We start from the raw sequence: 22,618 nt of genomic DNA, 5'->3' as shown, positions 1-22,618 counted from the left end.
ATTTAACCTGGGGCTCCATCTGCAGTGTGAGACTGCCTAGAACAGTGCAAGGGAAGGGGAACAGAAGTCAGACCATGGTAATAAAGAAGAGAATAAATGGACACAAATCAGATGTCAAGAATTTTAATATTCATAAACCAGTCGGAGAACACTTCAATCTCTCTGGTCACTCGATTTCTGACCTAAAAGTGGCTATTCTTCAACAAAAAAACTTCAAACACAGATCCCAACGAGATTCACTACAAAAGGTCTCCCCCCCCCCCCCCCCCCCGCCGGTAATAGCTCATCTCTAAGGTGCCACAAGTACTCCTTTTCTTTTTGGTAATAAAGAAAAATCTTCATTTTTGCGGAGTTATCCTCTCCCATCTCTTTCAGGTGTGTCTAACTTGTCCTCTGGTCCTATATTTGGCATTGTGCAATTTACTTGTATTACTAAGGCCATTTTCTATACAGACAGAAAAAACATGTGCTTAATGAAACATGGAAAAACTGTAGTCATATGGTTCTTCTTTCGTCTTAAAGTCTCATGACTTCCTTGTTTCTACAGCACATTAAAACCTGGCTTGACTTGGGCCACAAATCTTTTTATCTTAGTTATCTATTAGGTGTCACAATAACTAAGGTAGGCACAGAAGCTTCACACACATTTCAAGAATCTTTCATTAAATTATTATGCAGTGTGTTAATATTGTGATTACACTTAACGAAGACTTATGTATTCAGTCTTATTTACCAAGTTTATTGCAATGGGATGGGATCCAGGATCTTGTAAGTTTTTTCTATCTTTTACTTTTATTATTTTGTAGGATATTATATACACTATAAGAAATGTAACTGAAATGACTAGTCCCTCCCAACAAAATCATTTACCTTGACAATGTGTAGTTTAGGTAGCAGGTTACAGTCTGCTAATGTCATCTCATTGCCATCCAGAAACTTGCGGGTAGAAACTGTGATATCCTCCATGCTGTTCTCATCTATCTCATCAGGGAGAGGAGTGTTCAGGTACTCATCCAGTTTCTGCAGAGTTTTCAAGAGGCTACGTTCCAAAGCTGCAGGAAAGGAATACAGTTTTATGTGAGAATAATAAAGAGGAAGGAAGGAAAGAAAGCAAGCCATAAAGCAGTTTTCAAAGAGTTATCAATCTATTCGCTATTGATATCTATACAGGAAGCACGTCTGGTTCTTGCATCCTCTTCCTGATGTAATGTAATGCAAGAGAATTGGCTAAGCTTAAAGCACCTCAGTGATGCACGAAGCAGGGATTAGTTTATAGACCCAATCTGTATTTTACAATTCATGTTTTAAGAAAAGTATGAATTCAGGACTTGTATATTAAGTGGAAAGAAGTGTGTGTCTACAAAATTCCAATCTCCAGATTTTCCCTTTTTACTCATCTCCTTGTACCTACTGTAGTACATCAGATGCACTTTATAATAGTTACTTGGCACATATGTAGCCCTACATACCACTAAGGCTGCTTACATGAATGTGCATTGCTGAGATACCCATGGCAGTGCCAAAACACTGAAATAGACATTCAGTCTCCTTTGCCACATCTATTATGGCAAAGTTGTCTTAAATCAGCTTTACTGGTAGCTGGTAGCATTAGACACTGAATTGAAATCTGTGCTACCTACCAAAACAGGACAAACTGAAGTTTAAGTGGAAGTTTAATCTTAGGTCTTGTCTACATGGAAACTGACACAAAATAACTAAATCAGCTGTAATTCACACCTTCAGCACACGTCTGCATGGATGCACTTATTCTGGAATAAGAGATCCCTATGTCAGGATAGGGCTCTCTATTCCAGAACAAGTGCATCCACACAGACATACACTCAAGTAACTAAAGGTGTAAATTAACAGCTGATTTAGTTATTTCAGTGCCAGTTTCATGTAGACAAACTCTTAGCTCTTCCTTGTTTTTGTCAGCTTGACATAACTTAAAATCATTAAAATATAACCTGTAAGGGTTTATTGCTATCTAAGGTCTGGCCTAAATACAAGCTTGCACCAGTTTAGTTAAATCACTGCAAACCCCTGAGTGGACACTTCTTTTTCATTTAAGAATGGCTTATGTCATTTTATCTTAAATCTCTTCCTAACCGAAATAAGTCACACAAGATTTACTCTGATTTAACTAAATCAGAATCACACACACATAGGACTGGAAGGAACCTCAATAGGTCATCTAGTCCAGTACCCTGAACTGAGGCAGGACTAAGTATAACCTAGACCATCAGTGGCAGATATTTGACTAATCTGTTCTTTAAAACCTCCACTGAGGGAGATTCCACAACTTCTTTAAGTTACTTGTTTCTGTGCTTAACTACGCTTACTTAGCATTAGGAAGTTTTTCCTAATGTCCAACCTAAATCTCCCCGGCTGCAATTTAAGGCCATTACTTCTTGTTCTGTCCTCACAGTAGTTAAGGAGAACATTTATCAGCCTCCTCTTTACAACCACCTTTTATGTATTTGAAGATTTTCATGTCCCCCACCATCACCCAGTCTTCTCTTCTCCAGACTAAAGAAATCCAATTTTTTCACTTTCTTCATAGGTCATGTTTTCTAGACCTTTAATCATTTTTTGGTGCTCTCCTCTTGACTTCCTCCAATTTGTCCACATCTTTTCTGAAGTGTGGTTTGCAGAACTGGACAATATTCCAGTTGAGGTCCTATCAGCACTAAGAAGAGTAGAATTATTTCTCAGGTCTTGCTTACAACACTCCTACTTATACAGCCCAGAATGATGTTGGCTTTCTTTGCAACAGTATTACATTGGTGACATTTGGTTTGTGATCCACTCTCACCCCTAGATTCTTTCCTGTAGTACTCGGTCCCAGACAGTCATTTCCCATTGTGTTTGTGCAACTGATTGTTCCTTCCTAAGTGTAGTACTTTGCATTTGTCCTTATTGAATTTCATCCTATTTACCTCAGACCATTTCTTCAGTTTGTCAAGATCATTCTGAATTCTAATCCTGTCCTCTGAAGTGCTTGCAATCCCGCCAAGCTTGGTATTGTCTGCAAACTTTACACATGTACTCTCTATGCCATTATCCAAACCATTTATGAAGATATTGAACAGAACCAGACCCAGGACAGATGCCTGCAGGACCCACTCAATATGCCCTTCCAGCTTGACTGTGAACCATGGATAACTACTCTCTGACTATGCTTTTCCAACCAGTTGTACACTCACCTTATAGTAGGTGCATCTAGGCTACATTTCCCTAGTTTGTTTATGAGACGGTCATATGAAACAGTATCAAAAGCCTTACTAAAGTCAAGATATATCACTTCTACTACTTTCCCCCTAGCCACAAGGCTTGTTACCTTGTCAAAGAAGGATATTAAGTTGGTTTGACATAATTTGTTCCTGACAAATCCATGCTGACTTATTTATCACCCTATTATCTTCTAGGTGCTTACAAACTGACTGCTTGATTATTTGCTCCATTATCTTTCCAGATACTGAAGTTAAGTTGACTGGTCTATAATTCCCTGGGTTATCTTTATTCCTCTTTTTATAGACAGGTGCTATATTTGCCCTTTTCCTAGACTTCACACGTTCTCAAAGATAACTGCAAATGGCTCAGACATCTCTTCAGCCAGTTCCTTAAGTATTCTAGGATGCATTTCATAAGGTCCCGCCAACCTGAAGATATCTACCTTGTCTAAACAGTTCTTAACTTATTCTTTTCCCATTTTAGCCTCAGATCATACCCCATTTACACTGATGTTCACTATATTAATTGCCCAATCACTTACGGTTTGTTTGTTTTTTTGGTGAAAACTGACACCAAAAAGGCATTTAACATTTCACCTGTTGCTGCATTTTCTGTTATTGTCTTTCCCGCTTCATTGAGTAATGGGCCCATCATGTGATTGGTCTTCCTCTTGCTTTTAATGTATTTGTAAAATGTTTTCTTGTTACCCTTTCTGACCCTAGCTAGTTTAATCTCTTTTTTGCCTTGGTCTTTCTAATTTTGTCCCCACACACCTGTGGGTTTTTTGTAGTCATCCTTCATAATTTGACCTTGTTTCCACTTTTTGTATGACTCCTTTTTTGAGTTTCAGGTCGCTGAAGATCTCCTGGTTAAGCCAGGGTTCTCTCAGTTTTGAAAGCACATGTTAAATTTGTTGCAACTCTGCATGCAGGTAAGTCTGAACTCTTGAAAAAGCAAATTAATCAAAGACAACAGCAGAGGGCAGTATAGCCCATAAAACCAATGCAAACCTAGTTCTACAACACTGGTTATATTGGAGGAATTTTATCTCTTTTCTAAATGTAAACACTGCAGAAAAATAGTAGGATTGTGTGTTTTACTTACATTCTCATGCAACAACCATTTAGGAATAAAATAAGACTCCTTTGATGATTCAAGGGTCCAATCCTGCATGGCTCATGGCTTGTCAATCTCAAAATTTGGGGTGTTATCAGAAAGCAGTAGCACTTCCCAAATATTACTATTTACTTTTCACATGGCAAGGTTAAAGCTTTACGCCTTTTTAAAAATGATGTAAGCCAAAGTAGTGCGTGTAAATCAAAACCTGGGATCTGAACATCCTGAATGCTGGGAAAGTTCAGATATGAAGTTTGCAGCTCACTTCCACCATTAGTCCAAAGCAGCTGAAAAACTTTAAAGAACACTAAGTTGTATGTGAAATTTGGTACTGCATGTTCAGGTGATCAGTATAAAAAGATATTTAACAAGATCTCCCCCTTTCACCCGGCTAAAACTTCCATACATTTTATAGGCAAGTTTCAAGTCTGTGCAAGTTTACAACCAGCCTCCTCTCCCCCACAGACAGTATTTATAATAAGCTTTTTATAGAAGAAATGGAATTGCTCTGTTCTAGTTTATTACTACTATATGTTGACCTAATTATTGGAATGTTTACTATATGAATATATTGGTTTAGTTTAATGGAGAGTTGTAGGAAAACAAGTAGGAAGGAAACAATGGCTCAAGATAAGCTACTTCTCCACAAGCCCTTGAGGGTTAAGAGACAATGCTAATACAGGAAAAGCCTGGGAACCAGATGATTAAAAGGATGAGAGTTTGAAAAAGTCTCCCTCTCAGGAGAAGGGGGGAGATGGGACAATCAGATTGACATGCAGACACATGCTGGGATGTCTGAAGAACGTAGGGCTACCTAGCTTACCATCAGGAGACAATAATATAGAGACACGTTTATGACTTTTAAACTCCTCTTTTCTCTAAATGCTTTGTTCCTGCTGTTAAAAACAAACACCACTTTGGTTTTCAGAAGGCTGTTTGATCAGGAAGAACCGTAGATGCCAGAAATCAGTCCCACCTGCTGAGTAAGCGCTCTCAATACACAGGGTGCAGGAGCCCAGAGCCCTCTCTAGGAGTGGGATAATTGTGGAATTCTACCCAGGATAGGTAAAAGCATTGGTACTGACACCCGAGGGGGTGCACAGAGAGCGTCCAAGGAGAGACGGAAGTGCAGCTAGCCCTGTGACCTGCCCCTTCACGGTTTCAAAGTAAAAATAATTTAAAACCCATCTCCTTGCTTGCTCAAAGTAGCTCCTTAGGCTGTTGGAACAGATTTTAGAAACCTTATGTACTTCTAGACATTTATGCTACCTTAGTTTCACAGAGTGCAGTGCAAACAGTACACAGACTGGTCAGTGTCAACTGTACACAACGCTCACTTTAACACAGGGATGCTCTGGTTACATATGCTATAAGGACAGTTTAAAGTAATAAAACCCAAAACCCAAATTTTACTAGAGTTTTAAGAAATCATGGGTGTATTTCAATTGAATGCTGCTTGAACACAGCATTGCCTAACTAGGATTCTCTTAAGAAATGCTGAAATCATTTTGTTGAATCCTGTATCTTGAATTAAATGATATTTTAAAGTAACAGCTAAGAGTCCATAGACCTTCAACAACAAAATCCACCAGGGAGACACTACAGAACAGAATTGTTCTGAATATTGTTTTCTTGAACACAGCTGCTATAATAGATCCCTGGGGCAGAAGGTTGCTTGGCAACTGGGAGTTCTTATTTACCAATAAGTAATTTAATCTAAGGTCTACATGTTGCAAACTGAACAACCCATTGTGCCTTTAGTCCGGCTTGGTTATGCCATTATGAGGTTAGTGAGGGTAGACAGTTATTCCTGGCAGCAACAATGCAAGAAGTATTAGACATAGTTTTACTTAAAATTATGCTTGAGCAGCAGCAGTAAGCACTCAAAGTTAAAGCAGTCAGAGGACCAGATAGCTTCTAGTCTAACAGTAAATAAATTACTCTATAATACACACTTTCAAATCTGGTCAGAGTCTTCTGGAATGAGTAACCATCCTTGTTATCAAGTCAGTTCCTTAGCAGTTTCATTTTAACCAAGGTTTGGTGTCTCTTGTAAAAAAAACCACACACACAACGCTCTTTGGATGTCAACCCCAATAAACAGGAGCCAGCGTGTGTGTAGTAACAGAAGTCATGAGCTAGTATTATGCCATTATCCAACAAGTTTGAAAACGTACCCTAAAAATTAACGTCTATTTTATAAGAGTAAAAAATATTTCAAAAACAAGTGTATGCAATTGATTACAGATCACACTAATAGTCCAGATACAGCACAGTAAGTGCACTAGAGTATCAATAACTGAAAGGGGCTATCAGACATCTGCTCATTAATGTGCTAGCGTATGGATTGGTAGTAAGTGTGAGTGAGACTGTTTACCTAACCAGCCTAATTTCTTGCTCTTTTGTAACTGGCATTTGCATTTTATTTACTTTTTGTGGCTTCTGGTATGTTTGCTGTCTTCACCTAAAAATATAACCCATGAAAAACTCTGCCACAGTGGCAGAATGCGCAAGTTAGATTTACAAGCCTCCAGCTGGCAGAAGCTACCTGGATGATGTAAAGGATGCAACTGACCTTTGAACAGCAGGATACCAACTGGGATGACAGCAGCTTGTATTTGCTAGACAAAGGATCTAGACCAGAGTTAGCTCTAGGGAAGAGCTGCTCAGAGAAACCAAAGGTTGAAACAAGCAGCAGCAAGATACAAGACAGAAAGGAAGAGAAATGTGAATTTACAGATGTTTAATATTAAACTGATACTTTAATTTCATGACTGAGAAAAGTTGCAGGGAACATTAATGAGCCTATGATCATTTTAACTCTTAAAATGCTATCCAGTTTCCAGTGGCACGGCTCTCAAACTGGAAACTTATAGCAGCGGGGGAAGGGAGTGAAGGTGGGTTCCAAAGATGGGAGGGAGTGAGGCCTTCAGGCGACTGCAGGAAGGCATTGAACATTTTCAGCACTAGTTTATGGGAAAGTACACTCATTCTCAGAGTTAAAGGTTAATTAAAACTCAGCTTTTACACACAAGTCCTTAACTTTATCATGGACAGCAAATCAATGCATTTCACATCTCTGCTTTTCAATAAGTTACTAAGAATTAGTAATGCTGTCCAGGTCGGTTTCTAATGAATTTTTGTGCACAGTTTAAGAGCCAAAGTCTGTCTCTACCCATCTGGGGTTGGATTTTCAGAAGGGCTGAGTACCAACAGCCTCAAATGAAATCAATAGGAATTGGGGATACTTAGCATCTCTGAATATTAGGCCAATAGTTGCCAGTGGGGAACCCAAAGTAAGCTTCCAGGGTAGAATACATCTCTAAATACACAGAATATTTCAAAGTAAATGTGATTAACTATAAAGGAACACTGTCAGTTTAAAAGCGTGACCAGCTGATCAAGACATCCTTAAGTTTAGTGTACATCTGACTAAAAAGTCAGATATTGAAATGCACTATCTACGGAGTCAGTTTACAGCATGTCACAGGGAAGCTGCCTGGGGGCAAGCTGAGCATTACTGCACATTTCAAAGAAGTTGCATGTCATGGTTAAATTCCCAAAATGAATATTAACTGGTCTGGTTCTCTCAAGGTAGATACCGAGTCATTGGTTCTGAGATCATTAACCCAAAAAACTAAAAGCCACCTGCTCAAACAAGGAGATTTTGATTAATAGGATTTCAGATTTACAGTCAGCCATTACAAACCAAAATAGCTTTGTTTGTGTGTTTTACACCTCTAAAATGCACCAGCAATTAAGGGGCAGGTCCACTAATGGTACCAATAGTAACAAATGAATTGCAAATAAATCCCTCAATTAATAGGACCATCAAATTAGTCCAGAATTAGTAACGGACATTGGCTTCTCCCAGGAGAAAAAAGGAAGTGAGGTTAAGTGAAAGTAGTGCTGTCCCACATTGCATGTGTAGCCCTCAGAACTGTCTACAATACCTTCGTTTGCCCTGAAATAGTGTCTTTATGTAGTTTAAACACACCCATCAAAGAGGTGATCTGGGTAGCCCTGGACTTTCATAAAACAAAAATCAGATTTAAGGGATGTCTAGTTCAGGAAAATTATTTGTGGACATCAGCAGTGCTGCCTGGACACAAATCCTCTACCATAACCTGTTCTACCTTGGAAAAAAGACGAACAAAGATGTAAACAGAGAGCAGAAAATAGTACAAAACTATAAGCACTTAAAAAAAAAAAGACAGCTTCAATTGCCGTCCCCACAACCCAATGAAATACCCAGGCACCAGAGATTACAGGACTGAGGTCTCCTACCTTCATTGGCCTCTGGTCTGGAATTCTTGATAAATGCAGAAAATTTGGCAAAGATGTCCATTCCAGCGGTGTTTGATTCTGGGTGCTTTGGTGAAAGCTTTAAGTACCTAAGCAGAAAGATGCAATCGTTTGTGGGAAAATATTCCAACAGCAGTTCTTCTGTAATATTCAGCAGAAACAATATGACCAGTCAGCCATGTATTTATTAGCATTAAACAGGCAAAGAAATGTGTACATTCTACTTAGGTTATTAACACACTATCGGTGGTTTTCGACTGGTGATCAGCAGACCCGTAGGTATGCAGACTATGTCTTAGATTTCCAAAGAAGTCTTTACCTCCATTTGAAATTTCATAGGGGTCCGCAAATGAAAAAAAAGGTTGAAAGCCATTGTTCTAGATTATGTGCACCTTTTAAAAAGAACCCACCACAATTTAGTCATTTTCAGGCCCAAAATTTAGGTTTACAAGATCCAAATGGAAATGTTGGTAGTGTTTTTTTAAAACAAATATCAATAAACTGTGTTGATTTAAACAGTTGCAATGTTGCAATGAAACAGTGCCATCAGAATCAGGAAATAAAACTGACTGCCAAATGTGAAACTGGCTGTTCTACTTTCACTGTAAAACTCAATGATCTGCAAATACTGAACAGCATAAACAGTGAAAGGTAAACTCAATTTTATTAACTTAAATTGGTATCAATAACATGCAAGGAATTTAAAAAAAAAAACAAATTATGTTTAACCCAAGTGCCTTCCCCTTTAAAATGTTCTTTAGACTTATCTCAATGTGACTAAACTATCTATAACATGAGTCAGGACCTGGAATTCTGAAGAACTTTAGTGCTTATTTCTGCGATAAGGATTACCAGAGGACCTGCCAATTCCACTGGAGAATATGAAAAAAACCTACATACAGCACGTAAAATGGGTATCCAGTTACACTGAGGGTCACAAAGCTAGCATTTCTGAGCTGGCTGTGGGTTTTAGTTATGTGTTCACCAGCAGACCTTTAACATTTTATGTTATTTACATATTTGTAAAGATCAGGAGACTATAAAATGCCCAGCTAAGCTTTACAAACAAAAATGTTAATGCACAACCCTGTGCAAAGGGAAACACACTACTCTCCTGAATACTGAGATCTCTGTCCTATTGCTCCGTTCTGTGAAGTAGGGATATTTTTAAAAGGTTCCCTGTCACTGTGTAACTGGAATCTCTTGATCGATACAAGCAATATTGTCAGGGCCTGCCCAAGGATGTTTAGAGCGCCCTGAGCAGGGGGAAAAGGGTTGAGTGTTGGAACAATGTGGCAGCCACCCTGATTGCCCACCCCTTAGGCTGGTCCTGAATATTGCTATGTCAGTTACATTGAACAAAGAATAGTGCTCGTTCTTGCCTAGTTAATGACAGGCAAACGTATACTTATTTAAGTCAAGACTGCACTGATACTTTTCCTAAACATGAAAATTGGAATATTCAGTCAGTGCGAGACTTGAAGCATGTACATGTTGACTAGCTTTCTAGATTTCTGCTGAAGTTATATTTCATTTCTCATTTTAGAGATTTTCGGTATTAGTGCCCTTTTATTTTTTCCCTAAAATATGAACCAAATGTGTTCATATTATGTATTGCTTGTCTGCTGCCTTTTTTGAGACTAGACATAAATTTATAACACTAAAAATGTTTGTTTTCCATGTTTCTCTTCCCAAATGATACTGGTTACTCAACTGAGATTCAGTTGGTTTTAAAAATTGCCATATATGCAGTTTTTTCAACTTTCATCTCCCAAAACCAATAGCCACGAGACAGAGCAGATGACTACAGTCTTGTATTAAAAAAAAAACCACCTTACTAAGTTCTGTTGTAATGTAATTTGATCAGGAGCATCAAAACTAATTTGAAAATGGTTTATAAAAACCATGTTAAGCAATTAAAAAATATGCCTATCAAATATCTCTGTGCAAAGTAAACAGTAATACTGATGTGTGGGAAGTGTTTTGAAGAGAATTTGTCACTGTCTAATGTTAATCAACTAGTTTAAATGAGAACTAGGTTTGAAGAGACTTTTGGAACCCTCCCACAGGGCCAAAAATGAGTAGTGGTGTCCACAATGCACCACCACCCACTCACTTGTTCCTTTCCCCCAGAGGATTCCCCTACTAGTCACTGAATATCAAAATAAGGGATTTTAATAGCAATTCTTAATTCCCAGATCCCTCCCTCTCGTGGACTAGCCATTGAGACTTAGGCTGCGTTTACACTGTGGACCTTACAGCAGGACAGCTGTACCACTGCAGCTGCGCTGCTGAAAGGTCTCTTGTGTAGCCTCTCTATGCCACTTTTGTCGGTGAAACTTATGTCGGTTGGGGGGGGAGGGGGAGGCAGTTTTTTCACACCCTGACCAACAAAAGTTTTGCTGACAAAAGTGCTAGTGTAGACAAAGCCCAAAGGTATGTCGACACTGCAATAAGAGGTGTGGATGCAGAGAATGCAGACATACACAAACTAGTTTTGATCTAACCAGTTCAAAAACCAATAGCGATGAAGTCACGGCAGCATGGACAGCAGCACAAGCAAGCCACTTCAGTACATACCCACGTCCTGGGTGGGGCTGCAGAGCTCAGGCTGCCATGGCGTTGTTGCTATTGTTGTCTGAGCTAGCTAGCTCAAAGCAATCTCAAATAACGTCTACATGTGCTGAAGTCACAGCTCTCATTGCAATGTAGACATAGCCTAAGGGCGAGCTCAATGATGTCAACTACCTCAAAGTTTGGATCAGAGTTTCTGATTTAACCCATTATACACAGAGGCCATTCCCAGAAGTTTATCCTAGACTTTGAACACCCTCAGAGTTGACGGTTGAGATCCAGGGTTTTACTCAAGCCCACCTTTAACTGGAGACCACTCACTGTCCCTAGACTCCTCTAAAATTGTTGCAAACCCCTGCAGATTATACATAGGGTTCACACATTAGGTAAGGACAGCACTTACAGTATGTTGCACAAAAAGGTAGTCAAAACTCAAGAGTGGTTTACAACACAAAATCCAATCAGAAAAAAAATTAGATTAAAAAATAAAGTTGCTTTCTGATCAACAAGAGATGGTTTTATTAGTGTACAGTAAAACAATCTCACTGGCAATTGATCAATCCCTTTTGACCTTCCTTTTTTCAGATGACTGAATAGACACAATGGCTCTTTTCTATTCCAAGAACAGCTTAAGATGGACTGGTATGTTTGATGTTAACAGTTCTCAGCTCAAAGAAACAGACTTTTTGTAACCTTAACTTTCTGACCCTTTCCTATGTGGGATAAAAATACCTCAGTTCATTTACTCTTACACCTACATAGTGCCTGTCGCCCCAAAAAGATATGAAAATGCTCGCAGATGTTAATTTAATTCAAAACACTCTTAAAAGCAAAGTGTGTGTTTGGAAAAGAGAGAAGACTTGTTTTATGGACAGTCAAGTACATTATCTGTCCCAATGAATTTTCTACTTGTAGAGAACTGGACAAGTCCTGCTCCAGATTCTCTTAAACCACCCTGGGGTAGAGACTATAATTACACACTTCTGCTTTCTGGAGCAAGCATATACAATCAAGCACATGGCGCTTTTAACATAATAGGCGGGGATTACAGTGGAAAGCTGCCCCCCTTATCACTGCAATCCAGTGCTCAGGGAATGGAAAATTGGGCTTGATACACAGTAGAATGACTATACGCAGCCATACAGTCTGCTTTGCTCCATTAGTCCTGCCAGCCCAAGGGAAAGGAGACATTTTTAAAAACATGTGACTTAAAAACCATCTGTCCCAGAAGATACGTGGTCATTGACCGCAAGATTCTGAACAAGAGAAGAAGAAAAATGTGATGTTCCAGAAATCCTTCCTCTTCCTGAAGGCTCAGAGGAGAGAGAGCTCAGCTAGCCAGAGACGACCCATGTCTGATCAACACCACAGCCTGCCAGTTGGCGTTTAAAGGGTACCTGATACAGGTTCCTGCTCTTGCACTACATAATCTAATGAATAAAACATGTATTCACATTTTCCATCACAATTTTGACAGGCTTAAGGCTCAACCTTAGCCTCACGTACACATTTAGAAGCGGGGAGCATATCATCATGCGTGGCAAGATGGGCCCAAGCCACAGAAAGCTACTGCCAACTTGCACATAGATATGATTGATTCTGCAAGGTATACACAGTGATTATCCTTTTTCTTATTCAATAAGCTAGGAAGGAATGAGGAAAAGCTTTCTAATGGAAAACATGCAAGTCACTGACATTTACCATCCTTACTTGAAATGAACTTTTCATTTTAACTTAAACGGCTGAATGCCATGTCTTCTACTTCTAGAAGAATGTCTGCAAATACAAATCTTGCAAAAGACCATAAGTAGATCACCAGAAAATAGGTTTCCTTAATGATTTAATGTGAATGCACAGATATATAGTTCTGTGAAGTGGGGCCCCATTTTCAGTTACATGAATACAATCTTATTAGCAAGGCCTACGTATCTTGCCTCCCTTCTAGCTCACAGCCCCACCCTCAACCACCAAAAATGAAAAATATTCAGGCTCCAACATGCATGTATAAAATGGTAACAGTTGATTACAGATAACCTCTAGTCTATTTCCACGTTGACTTCTTCCTAAACAAATGGGTATTTATAAAATATGTGGTTTCTGGATGAAATATTTAAGGCCTCAATCCATGTTCCAAAGATTCAGATTTTAGTTTGTTGATATGGAAAGCATCTTAAACTTGGTTAACAATAATACTTGCACTATTTATTGCAGGTAGCTTCTCCATAAACAGGAATTTAAACAAAGCAACACCAACAACCCTGAGGCCAGATACCCATGCTACTGTTACCAAATAACCTGTTTCCAAATACATTTTCCGCACAATACTTACTTGGGTGGACACAAGACATCTTCAAGGAACTCTTCAATCTTGTTCACATCTGTTTTCACCTCACTATTGTAGGTAACAAAGGGTGGATGAGTCCCTGGAGCCAAGTTCTGTAGGTCTGCTGGTTTCCTATGGTGCAATGCAAATGTGATACAAAACAATTTTAAAAGGAACAAGTGAGCACAGTACAACCATGATCCCAGCTATCAATGCTACCTCTGATCATAGAGGTACTGCCTGAGGCCAATCTCTGCATGCCAGCTCTGCCCCTCCAAGAGTTAACACGAGCATCAGTGGTGAAACTGTGCTTTCAGTAAGCAACAGCATATGAAAGGGAGTTCAATGCCTTGCAATTTCATGACAACTACACTAGTAAAGTTTTTAATCTCAATGTATTTGTGGTACTTCAAAGTTTGCTTTAATTCTTAATTAGCTGTTTTCAGATCTCCTTTGTAGGAATAGTAGAATACAGTAGAACCTCAGAGTTATGAACACCTCAGGAATGGAGGTTGTTTGTAATTCTGAAATGTTCGCAAAAAGAAAAGGAGTACTTGTGGCACCTTTGAGACTAACCAATTTATTTGAGCATAAGCTTTCGTGAGCTACAGCTCAAATAAATTGGTTAGTCTCTAAGGTGCCACAAGTACTCCTTTTCTTTTTGCGAATACAGACTAACATGGCTGTTACTCTGAAATCTGAAATGTTCGTAACTCTAAACAAAATGTTTTGGTTGTGTTTTCAAAAGTTTACAACAGAACATTGATTTAATACAGCTTTGAAACTTCAATATGCAGAAGAAAAATGCTGCTTTTAACCATTCTAATTTAACTGAAACAAGCACAGAAAGAGTTTCCTTACCCTTATCAAAAATTTTTTAAAAAACTTTCCCTTTATATTTTTAGCAATTTATGTTTAATACAGTACTGTCCTGTATTTGCAGTTTTGTTTTGGTTTGTTTGTTTTGGGTCTCTGCTGCTGCCTGATTGCATACTTCCGGTTCCAAATGAGGTGTGTGGTTTACTGGTCAGTTGGTAACTCTGGTGTTTAACTCAGAGGTTCTACTGTATATAGTTATTTTGAGATGTTCAGGGTTGTAATTTCTTTCCTCACTGTCAGGTCTGTTTTACCCCCAATGTATGTTGGTACATAGAGCAACCTGCATGGAACCGGTCTGCATCCCTAATACCTCTACCTCGCCACATCCAAATTTTTCCTAATGGATATAAATTAAACCAGAAATAAATTAAAACACCACGCATGCCATTCTTTGCCAACAAAAAAAACAACAAGCAGTAAGGAGAAAAGTGTGCCCTAGTAACAATCTAAGAATAGGAGGCTATTTTTTTTCTCTAAGTAAATATTGAGGAAAGTAAGATTTTCCTGGCAAGAACCATGGACTTGGGGTGGGAAGAGGAGGATATCACTGACTGGCACAGTCATAAGTACTTAGATTCTACAGAGATGAGCAAGGAGGCATCAAGTCTTTTTATAAAGAGATTTGGTGACACCTCTTGCTTTCCGGGATGTCTACCAACAATGCCTCTCACGCTGTATTTTTTATCAAGCCTAGCTAGTTTATTTTATGGGCACTTGATGGCTGCTCCTTTCCCCTTAGTTGGTAGTGGTGTAGAGGTGACAGCATGCGACATTGCAGGCACACATCTAAAAAGCTGTGTGCCAGCTACACGTGCATCCGTCCACTCACATTCATTCTGACTTGCGTAATTTATTCCTTTCAACACAAGGTGTGTTTGCACATCTGCTATTTCATTTGTAGCATCAGACGTAGGGAAGCAGAGGGACATTTAATGTTCGAGTGCAGAAGTTGAGAAGTTCAGGCAGGGGACAGGAATAAAGGATGCAGGCTCTGAATCCAGTCTCATCTAAAAATAGCTCCCTTTAAATTCTCTCCTATAAGAAACCCCCCTGGAATGCAATACTTCCATGTTAGTGTGACAGTCTTAACTCAAACAGGAATTACAATACTATGTGTCAACTTTTCATCAGTCTTACAGCGGAAGTTAAATCCTGGACTGAAGCCAGTGATTCTTTATGGTCAAGAACAGTTTTCTCTGGCAAGCATAAATAGGAATTTGAGGTTATTTTCATGCTCTAGATTATTTTAGGGTGCAATTGATAACATGATTCTCAAACCAAAACCCTTGTCCACACTAATCAGCGAAACTATGCTAACAGCAGTAAGTTTAAGGAAGATTGTTTCCAACTCGTGTGGAAAAGCACAGGGGTGTGTGGATAAGACCTTTAAAATGTAGTTAATCAAGTAACTATAGGTATGCCAGTTAGTACTGCAGCAATCAGACAGTGTAAATTCCTACACAATTTAAACAAGATATGCTAGATTTCATTCCCTGGCTACAACACAACCCTTTAACAAAGGAAGCAGCAATAGCCATAAAAAGGCTCTAAGGCTTTGGCAGATGTACACAGGATCATTTGTACTTATGCTATAAGCATACCTATGAATTACATGCAGCTGAAATTACATGCAAAACTAAACCAGAGACTTCACTGTCAGTACTCAGGCACCTCAGTGTTTAATCTTAACACCCACTTTTACTCTGGTGGCATTTTAGTGAAGATGGTAGAAGTCAGGATATTGAGGCAAATGTGGCAATTTTAATTTTCCGAAGTAGTTCTCACTCATTGCAGAGTGCCATTCCTATTTGTCCTTTCCACCCACTGTTTTATGCCAGAGGGCTCTGCGAGTCAATTCATACCTTAACTTTGTATTAAAATACAGCTCTGTACACCCGCAACAACTGCAGGAAGCCATCCTGGCTCCCTTCCAATTTTGCACATTGACTAGATAAACAAATGCAGCCAAAACCACTTGCAATAATGCTATCAAGGAGAAGGTTTAATTTCAGAAACAGACAAGACTTCACACTAACGAAATATCAAAAGGGAAGGTTTCTACATGATTTCAAATGACATTAAAGTAATTTATTAGCTGCACTGTGTCCTTAAATAAAATGGACATATGAAAACAAAGCATGTGGAATACTGTATAAACACCTGTGCAGTATAGAATATTGGATCAACACAGCACATTTCACCCAAGGATCTCAAAGCACTTTACAAACAAAACCTCAAATGCTGTGATGTTTGCCTCCTTCTATTTTGAAAATGAGGTAACAGGCACAGAGTTTAAGGTCCAGTAAGTACACAGCCAGGAACAGAATGCAGGAGTTATGACCCACAGTTTGCTATGCTAACCATTAGATCATACTTATCTTAGAACTACAAGCCATAACCTCAAAGCCACAATCTCAAATGCTATTTGATTATCTATGGGTACATTACGCTGCAGCTGACAGCATGTTTCCCTGCTTGGGCAGACAGACATGCACCAGCTCTGCTCGAACTAGCATGCTTAAGAGAGCAGCATAGCTGGGCAGTGGCTCATGCTAGCTGAGCAAGTACGTATCTGGTGTTCTAGGCAAGTTTGTATTCCGGCAAGTAGCTGGTGCTGCTGCCTATGCTATACCTGGCTACACTGCTTTTAGTGCACTCGCTTGAGGAGAGATAGCATGTCTGCCTACCTGACCTGGGAAGCACCTTCCCAGCTGCAAGGTAGAGTTACCCTATGAACGCAGCGGCATGTCCTTAAAAGAGCTTATCAGAATCTTCTCAGGCCACCTGGCCTGCCTTCACTCCTTTGAAGTTCAGGGTAAGAGGCCAATGGTGTGCTTTAAAAGCTGTATCCCAGAAATTACAGAAAACAATTTGGTTATAAATGACTTGACTGGATAGCAAAGTGGCCTAGTATTAGCCCTTATATGAAAATTAGAATGAAAGTTTTAGTATATATTGTGCCTAGGCCCTAGGGGCTGCAACAGAAATCTTTAAACAATTCTTGTCTCTTTCACTGAGCTTCTAAAAAGTCACCATATAGATTTCTACTTTGATTTGCAGGTGTGGGCTACACGTAGTTTACAGTTCAGATCTATGTTAAGGCTTGTCTACATGGTGCCTTACTCTGCACCAGCTAGGATGCAACTTCTAACGAGCACCAGTGTGTTGCACGCTAACTGGCCCATGTTTTTGGAACAGGACTACATTAATGCGCATAAGCAAATTTTAGCACGCACTAGCATGGGCCAATTAGAATTTACACCCCAGCTGGTGCAGACTAAGGCACAGCGTAGACAGGCCCTTATTAACAGCAATTTGTCCATTTAATTATCTGGTGACAACAACTGAAATCTAGTCTGGATATTTACCATATTTTAGGAAAGTAATCTTGTCTGAACTCGATGGTTAACATGGACTATGGTAGGGTGTAAATTTAAAGCACAAAAGCTGCTCCTAATCATGTCCAAGTGTAGACTCTTTTATTCCAGACCTCTTGCTTCAGAATAACTGTCCACACACGGAGTTGATCAGGAACAACTCTGTGTGTACACAAGCCCTTAAAGTTGAATAGCGTAGTAAAAGCCGGGGCAGTGGGTTAGCATGATTGAGTGGTGTTTATCTGACACATGCTGAAGCAAATCTCCAAGAATCACTGGATAAATACATTGGTAAATAGAAAACTTTCCTCCACCTTACACAGGCTATCGAAGACGTGATTTTATGTATGGGCAGTCCTTGAATGTTTAGGGGTGGAGGTTAGTTATGGATTGGGTGTCAATTTTATAAATTTGAAGAATAGTCTAAAAATAGAATCTCAAAGGTGTAAACTAATGCTTCCAAACAGGATTTCTAAATTAAATTGAACACACGCTTGCCTTGAATTTTATTACAAGCTTAACAGTTTTTACACTGCTCCAGTCATCAGAACAAGTTAAATTTCTGCACATAAAAAGCTGTTACTGAAAAGGGAAAGAATAGAGCCTCTGTCTTTGACTGCATAGAAGCAAGAAACATTTGGTCTTACTGAAATGCTGGTATGTCTCATTTAATTCAGTCTGTGTGCATATTTTCTCGTGCCCCTAGTAACTAATAGTTGAACTGAGAACTGCAAAATATTCTTTTGTTTGCACATTACTATATTTAACACAATTTAGGAAAGGAAAATACACATCATAAAAAGTAAATCAAATAAGACTCAGTTCTTCTGGTGTATCCCAAAGTTACTTATTGGTGAACTTTTGTACCAAACCATGACCTACCAAGACAACTACAGAATTGAATTAGAGGGCCCACAGATCTTTCATTTAAGGCCAAACACTGACCTTACAGTGTCAAAAGTTAGTTAATGCAAACTAGGCCTACTATTGTATACAAATTGTATTGTACTGTCAAGCAAGAGGATGGTTTGCAAGTATACCCACAATTTCTAAGTTAGTGAGATAAATTAATGAGTGAAAAGTTCTCAGCACCTAACTTTCACAAGTTTGTGGCTGTCCATAACGGGACAAAACAGGAGTAGCAAAGTTTGGAAAGTGAAGCTTAAGAATATGTACAGCACGTTAAACTGGGGGGGGGGGGGGGGGGGAGTATAAAAGAGCATATGATACTCATTGCATACTGTATTCCTGGAAGCCATTCCTAATGGCACTATTATGAATATGGGGACAAATGCCAGCACCTGTTCTTCTCTTGGTAAATGGTAGAAAACCTACATGTAAATAAGGCTCCAATTTAATCAAAACATTCAACTACTCTTATGTGCCAAGCAGCACTACTGCTAGGCATTTGGTAATCCAGGCACATTGATCAACAAGTTAACAGCAAAATGTGTATTTCTGTAGCCTTATTTTGAACTTTTTTTTTTTTAAACAAAGATTAACTTGATATCCCACCGCTATTCAAGATTTTAATTACTTGTAGTGACTGCAGATGTGTCCCTCTATCACAGGGCACACATCCATCACTATAAGGTCAGGTACAAAACAAAATCCCAGCTGCTTTTCTCTAATTCTATTTCTCAGTTTTGAATCTACTTTGCACTTTTTCCCCTAAACCAAAACCTAGAGAACTAGAAGGAAAGACATATTAGGATGGAGAGAGGATGACTGCAAGAGGTTTAAATTAAGTTAAACCTGAAATTTCTTTCCATTAATGCCCAGATGTGAAGGGTATACAGAAACAATGCAATCTGAACAGAAATCTTTTGCATTTCTAATTACGTGTCTGACATGAGAAGAAGTGACCCAGATACTTCTGATGCTTATAAATACATAATGGGTCTATTAACATGGTCCTCTAATTTTTTTTTTCCAGAAGTTGCACTGGGTTTTTAAAGTACGCAATCAATAACAGCAATGAGAGCCCAGAGCTAAAACCCTGTAGAAGCCTGTTTTGGAGGGTCTACAAGCCACACAGTTAAATGGAAGGTTCAGTACATGTGAGTTGGAAGCAACACCAATGTTTACAAGGAAATCTTATCCAGCCCAAAGAACTTTATAACATTGCTACAAATGCAGGCATGTCAATAAAGACTTTTCTTTTAAATGTGTCCTGTTTCATGGCTGTATGAAGGAACAGTGAATACCTACACTGGATTACCAGTATGGAGTTAACCTCAATCTGTGGTGCTAAGAGGTTTCTGTTCCAATGCCAGCAATATCAACAAAAACTAAATCAACTAGTTTGTTATTAGAAATAGAGTTCAGGATGTCTCATGCTGGCCTCCTTTTGCTAGACTTTTTAAAAAAGCTCTGATCGCAATATCCACATACTTCTTTGGTTTTACTCTTAGGCAAACACAATACATTATGTTCTTTACTCCCAATAGGAAAAATTAAGTTTGTAAGTAATATTAAAGTCTAGAATGCCATAGGCTTTCCTTTCTTCTGCCACTTCAAAGTTAGCCAAATTGATAAACATTTGTTTTCAACCCAGATTAGTTTTATTATAAAAACTTACTTCATACCACACACTAAAACAACACTCTACTGAACTTAACATTAGGTAACAGTGGGCAGAGTCAAGGCCTGGGAAATCAGGATACCTGGTTTTGTTTCTGGCTCTGTCATCATACGGTTCTGCATGTCCATTGAGCTAATCATTTCATTTGTGCACTACAGTTTCTCCATTTACAAATGGGCATAGGTTGATACAGACCTGATATTTGTACAGTGCTATATAAAAGAGCAGACTACATTACATTGGATTTCTACTCATTCTCTTATTGGGAAAGTGTTCCTTCTACCAATGCAAGTTTGTGAAAATGCCATCTTTGTTTTTATTATGTGATGATAGCAGGGCTTATCTTAGAGATCTGAAAAGGATTTTAAGAGTTGCGTCCCACAATCTGCAATTACCCAAAAAACTCATGGGTAGTTTGCCTGTAGGTCAGATGATCTTTAGGATCCATCCAACGATTCTTCACTTGGCAAAATTCCTTTGCAATGAACTATGAAGCAATTCTTATTTGTACAAGACCATATGTAAACTACTAAGTTATGCAGTAAGAGTACATCATTAAAAACCAGACACAATCCAAGTGCAAGGGCCATTCCATGCTGGGTTCTTTTCTGAATTATAGATTTTCATAATCTTTCATTACTGAATGTCCTGCATATTTATTACCCTGCAATACAATACTCACTTTCAATGGCTAATTGTAAGAGACCAACTTATTAGTGTGTTCTTTAAAGAAACTGGATTGGAAAAAACTCATCTGTTCTAGGAAATATTAAGGGTGTGTGCCTGGTGACAAAATATTTTTTAATTATACTGAGTGATTTTCTGTGTGGTGTGGTGCAGAAAGGCTTTCCAACTTTCACGGTCACCCAATACAAAATTTTCAGGTATGCTGGAAAGCTAAGGAAGCTATAACCACACTGGTCATATAATTCCCACTAAGATATACTCCATTCACCCCTTGTTAATAAGAGCCAGGAATATAAAAAGTGATCTGTGTGACAGAATATACTTTATTTTGTATCCTATTTATGGCATACACTACAGATGGCCTTTGGAAAGCAAGTGTATATTTCTCTCCTAGCTCACGGATACAATATTTGATTCTAGGTTACTGTCCTGTGTTTGTCTCACTCTAACCAGAATTGTGTTGAGCCACTCATATTAAAAAGGACAATGCCTTTGAGGTTCAGGGCATTAAAGATATTAACTCGACCGGGGATGAAGCTGCAAAAAAAAAAAAAAAAAAAAAAAAGAAACTTTGCTGAAAATTTGCCAAGGGCTACATTTTTTGTGTCATGTGTGACAATTTAGTCATATAGATTCAATTCAGTGTCTCACCCAGGAATATGGTTGTTCTGTTAATGAAGCACTGATCATCTAAGCCTCTGTGCATGGCAAAAGTTTTCCAGATAAATGATCAAGCAAGCATAGCACATTAAAAATAAAAAACAGGAAAGATAAGAGTAACTGAGGCCTTGAAACCAATCTCCACATCTCAAAAAGGTAAGTAAATATAGGAATTTGTTCAAAACTGAAAGAGGCTGAATCAGCTTCTCAAACTGTGTCTGGATTATGAGCCAGTTATCTATAGTCCTTGTTTAAGTCAGTGTCCTATGTTACTTGTTCAGTTATCAGTTAAGGCAGCATCCATTAACATGTCTTCCCATGAGTTAGCTTTGCAGAAGCCATCATTGGACATTAAAGCTGGCTTTCAATAATGTAAACAGATGTGAGAACTCAAATCGGGCAAGATCTTGCAACCATCATGCAGTGACACACACCGCCAAATTAGTATTCGACCATAAGTGCTTTAGAGAATATACCCATGGCACAGTAATTGGTGCAAGAAGTCAGTCATGTTTGAAATAAGATGTACTAAGTAAAATTTGGAAGCCTTAGACCTACACAACACACATCACATTGAGAAATGAAGCTACTGTACATTTGGCAGAGACACAATGTTTCTTACCTCTTCAAGTCAACCGTTGTGACACTAAACACTACACCCTTGAGCCACAAAATCATGAAAAGTCTCTGTGAAAAGGGACAGTTTCCTATGCTTTCACCATCACTGCCAGCCTGTGAAAGAGAAACAGGTCATTAATATCAAAGGGTAGCAGTAGGTGCACAATCCATTCATTCAGTGTCTCTCACACACACACCCCTCCCATTACTGGAAGCTCCTGAAATAAAAGCAGAGACTCAGTAGTAAGGTCTATGACTAAG

General features: G+C 38.8%; 1 protein-coding gene across 1 annotated transcript in view; it reads right to left on the bottom strand.

The window, feature by feature from the left end:
- Positions 1-22,618, bottom strand: part of CLIC4 (chloride intracellular channel 4) — a 54,739-nt gene that overhangs the window by 4,490 nt on the left and 27,631 nt on the right. The window contains exons 2-5 of the mRNA XM_074934582.1: positions 22,362-22,471; positions 13,559-13,684; positions 8,638-8,744; positions 871-1,052 (exon numbers count right to left, since the gene is read on the bottom strand). Of these exons, the coding sequence (XP_074790683.1) occupies positions 871-1,052; positions 8,638-8,744; positions 13,559-13,684; positions 22,362-22,471 (525 nt within the window). The remainder of the gene's footprint in view (positions 1-870; positions 1,053-8,637; positions 8,745-13,558; positions 13,685-22,361; positions 22,472-22,618) is intronic.

Source organism: Natator depressus, chromosome 19 (genome assembly GCF_965152275.1).
Source record: "Natator depressus isolate rNatDep1 chromosome 19, rNatDep2.hap1, whole genome shotgun sequence".
In the NCBI taxonomy this organism is placed as follows: domain Eukaryota; kingdom Metazoa; phylum Chordata; order Testudines; family Cheloniidae; genus Natator; species Natator depressus.
This window is presented reverse-complemented; position numbering and strand designations above follow the sequence as displayed.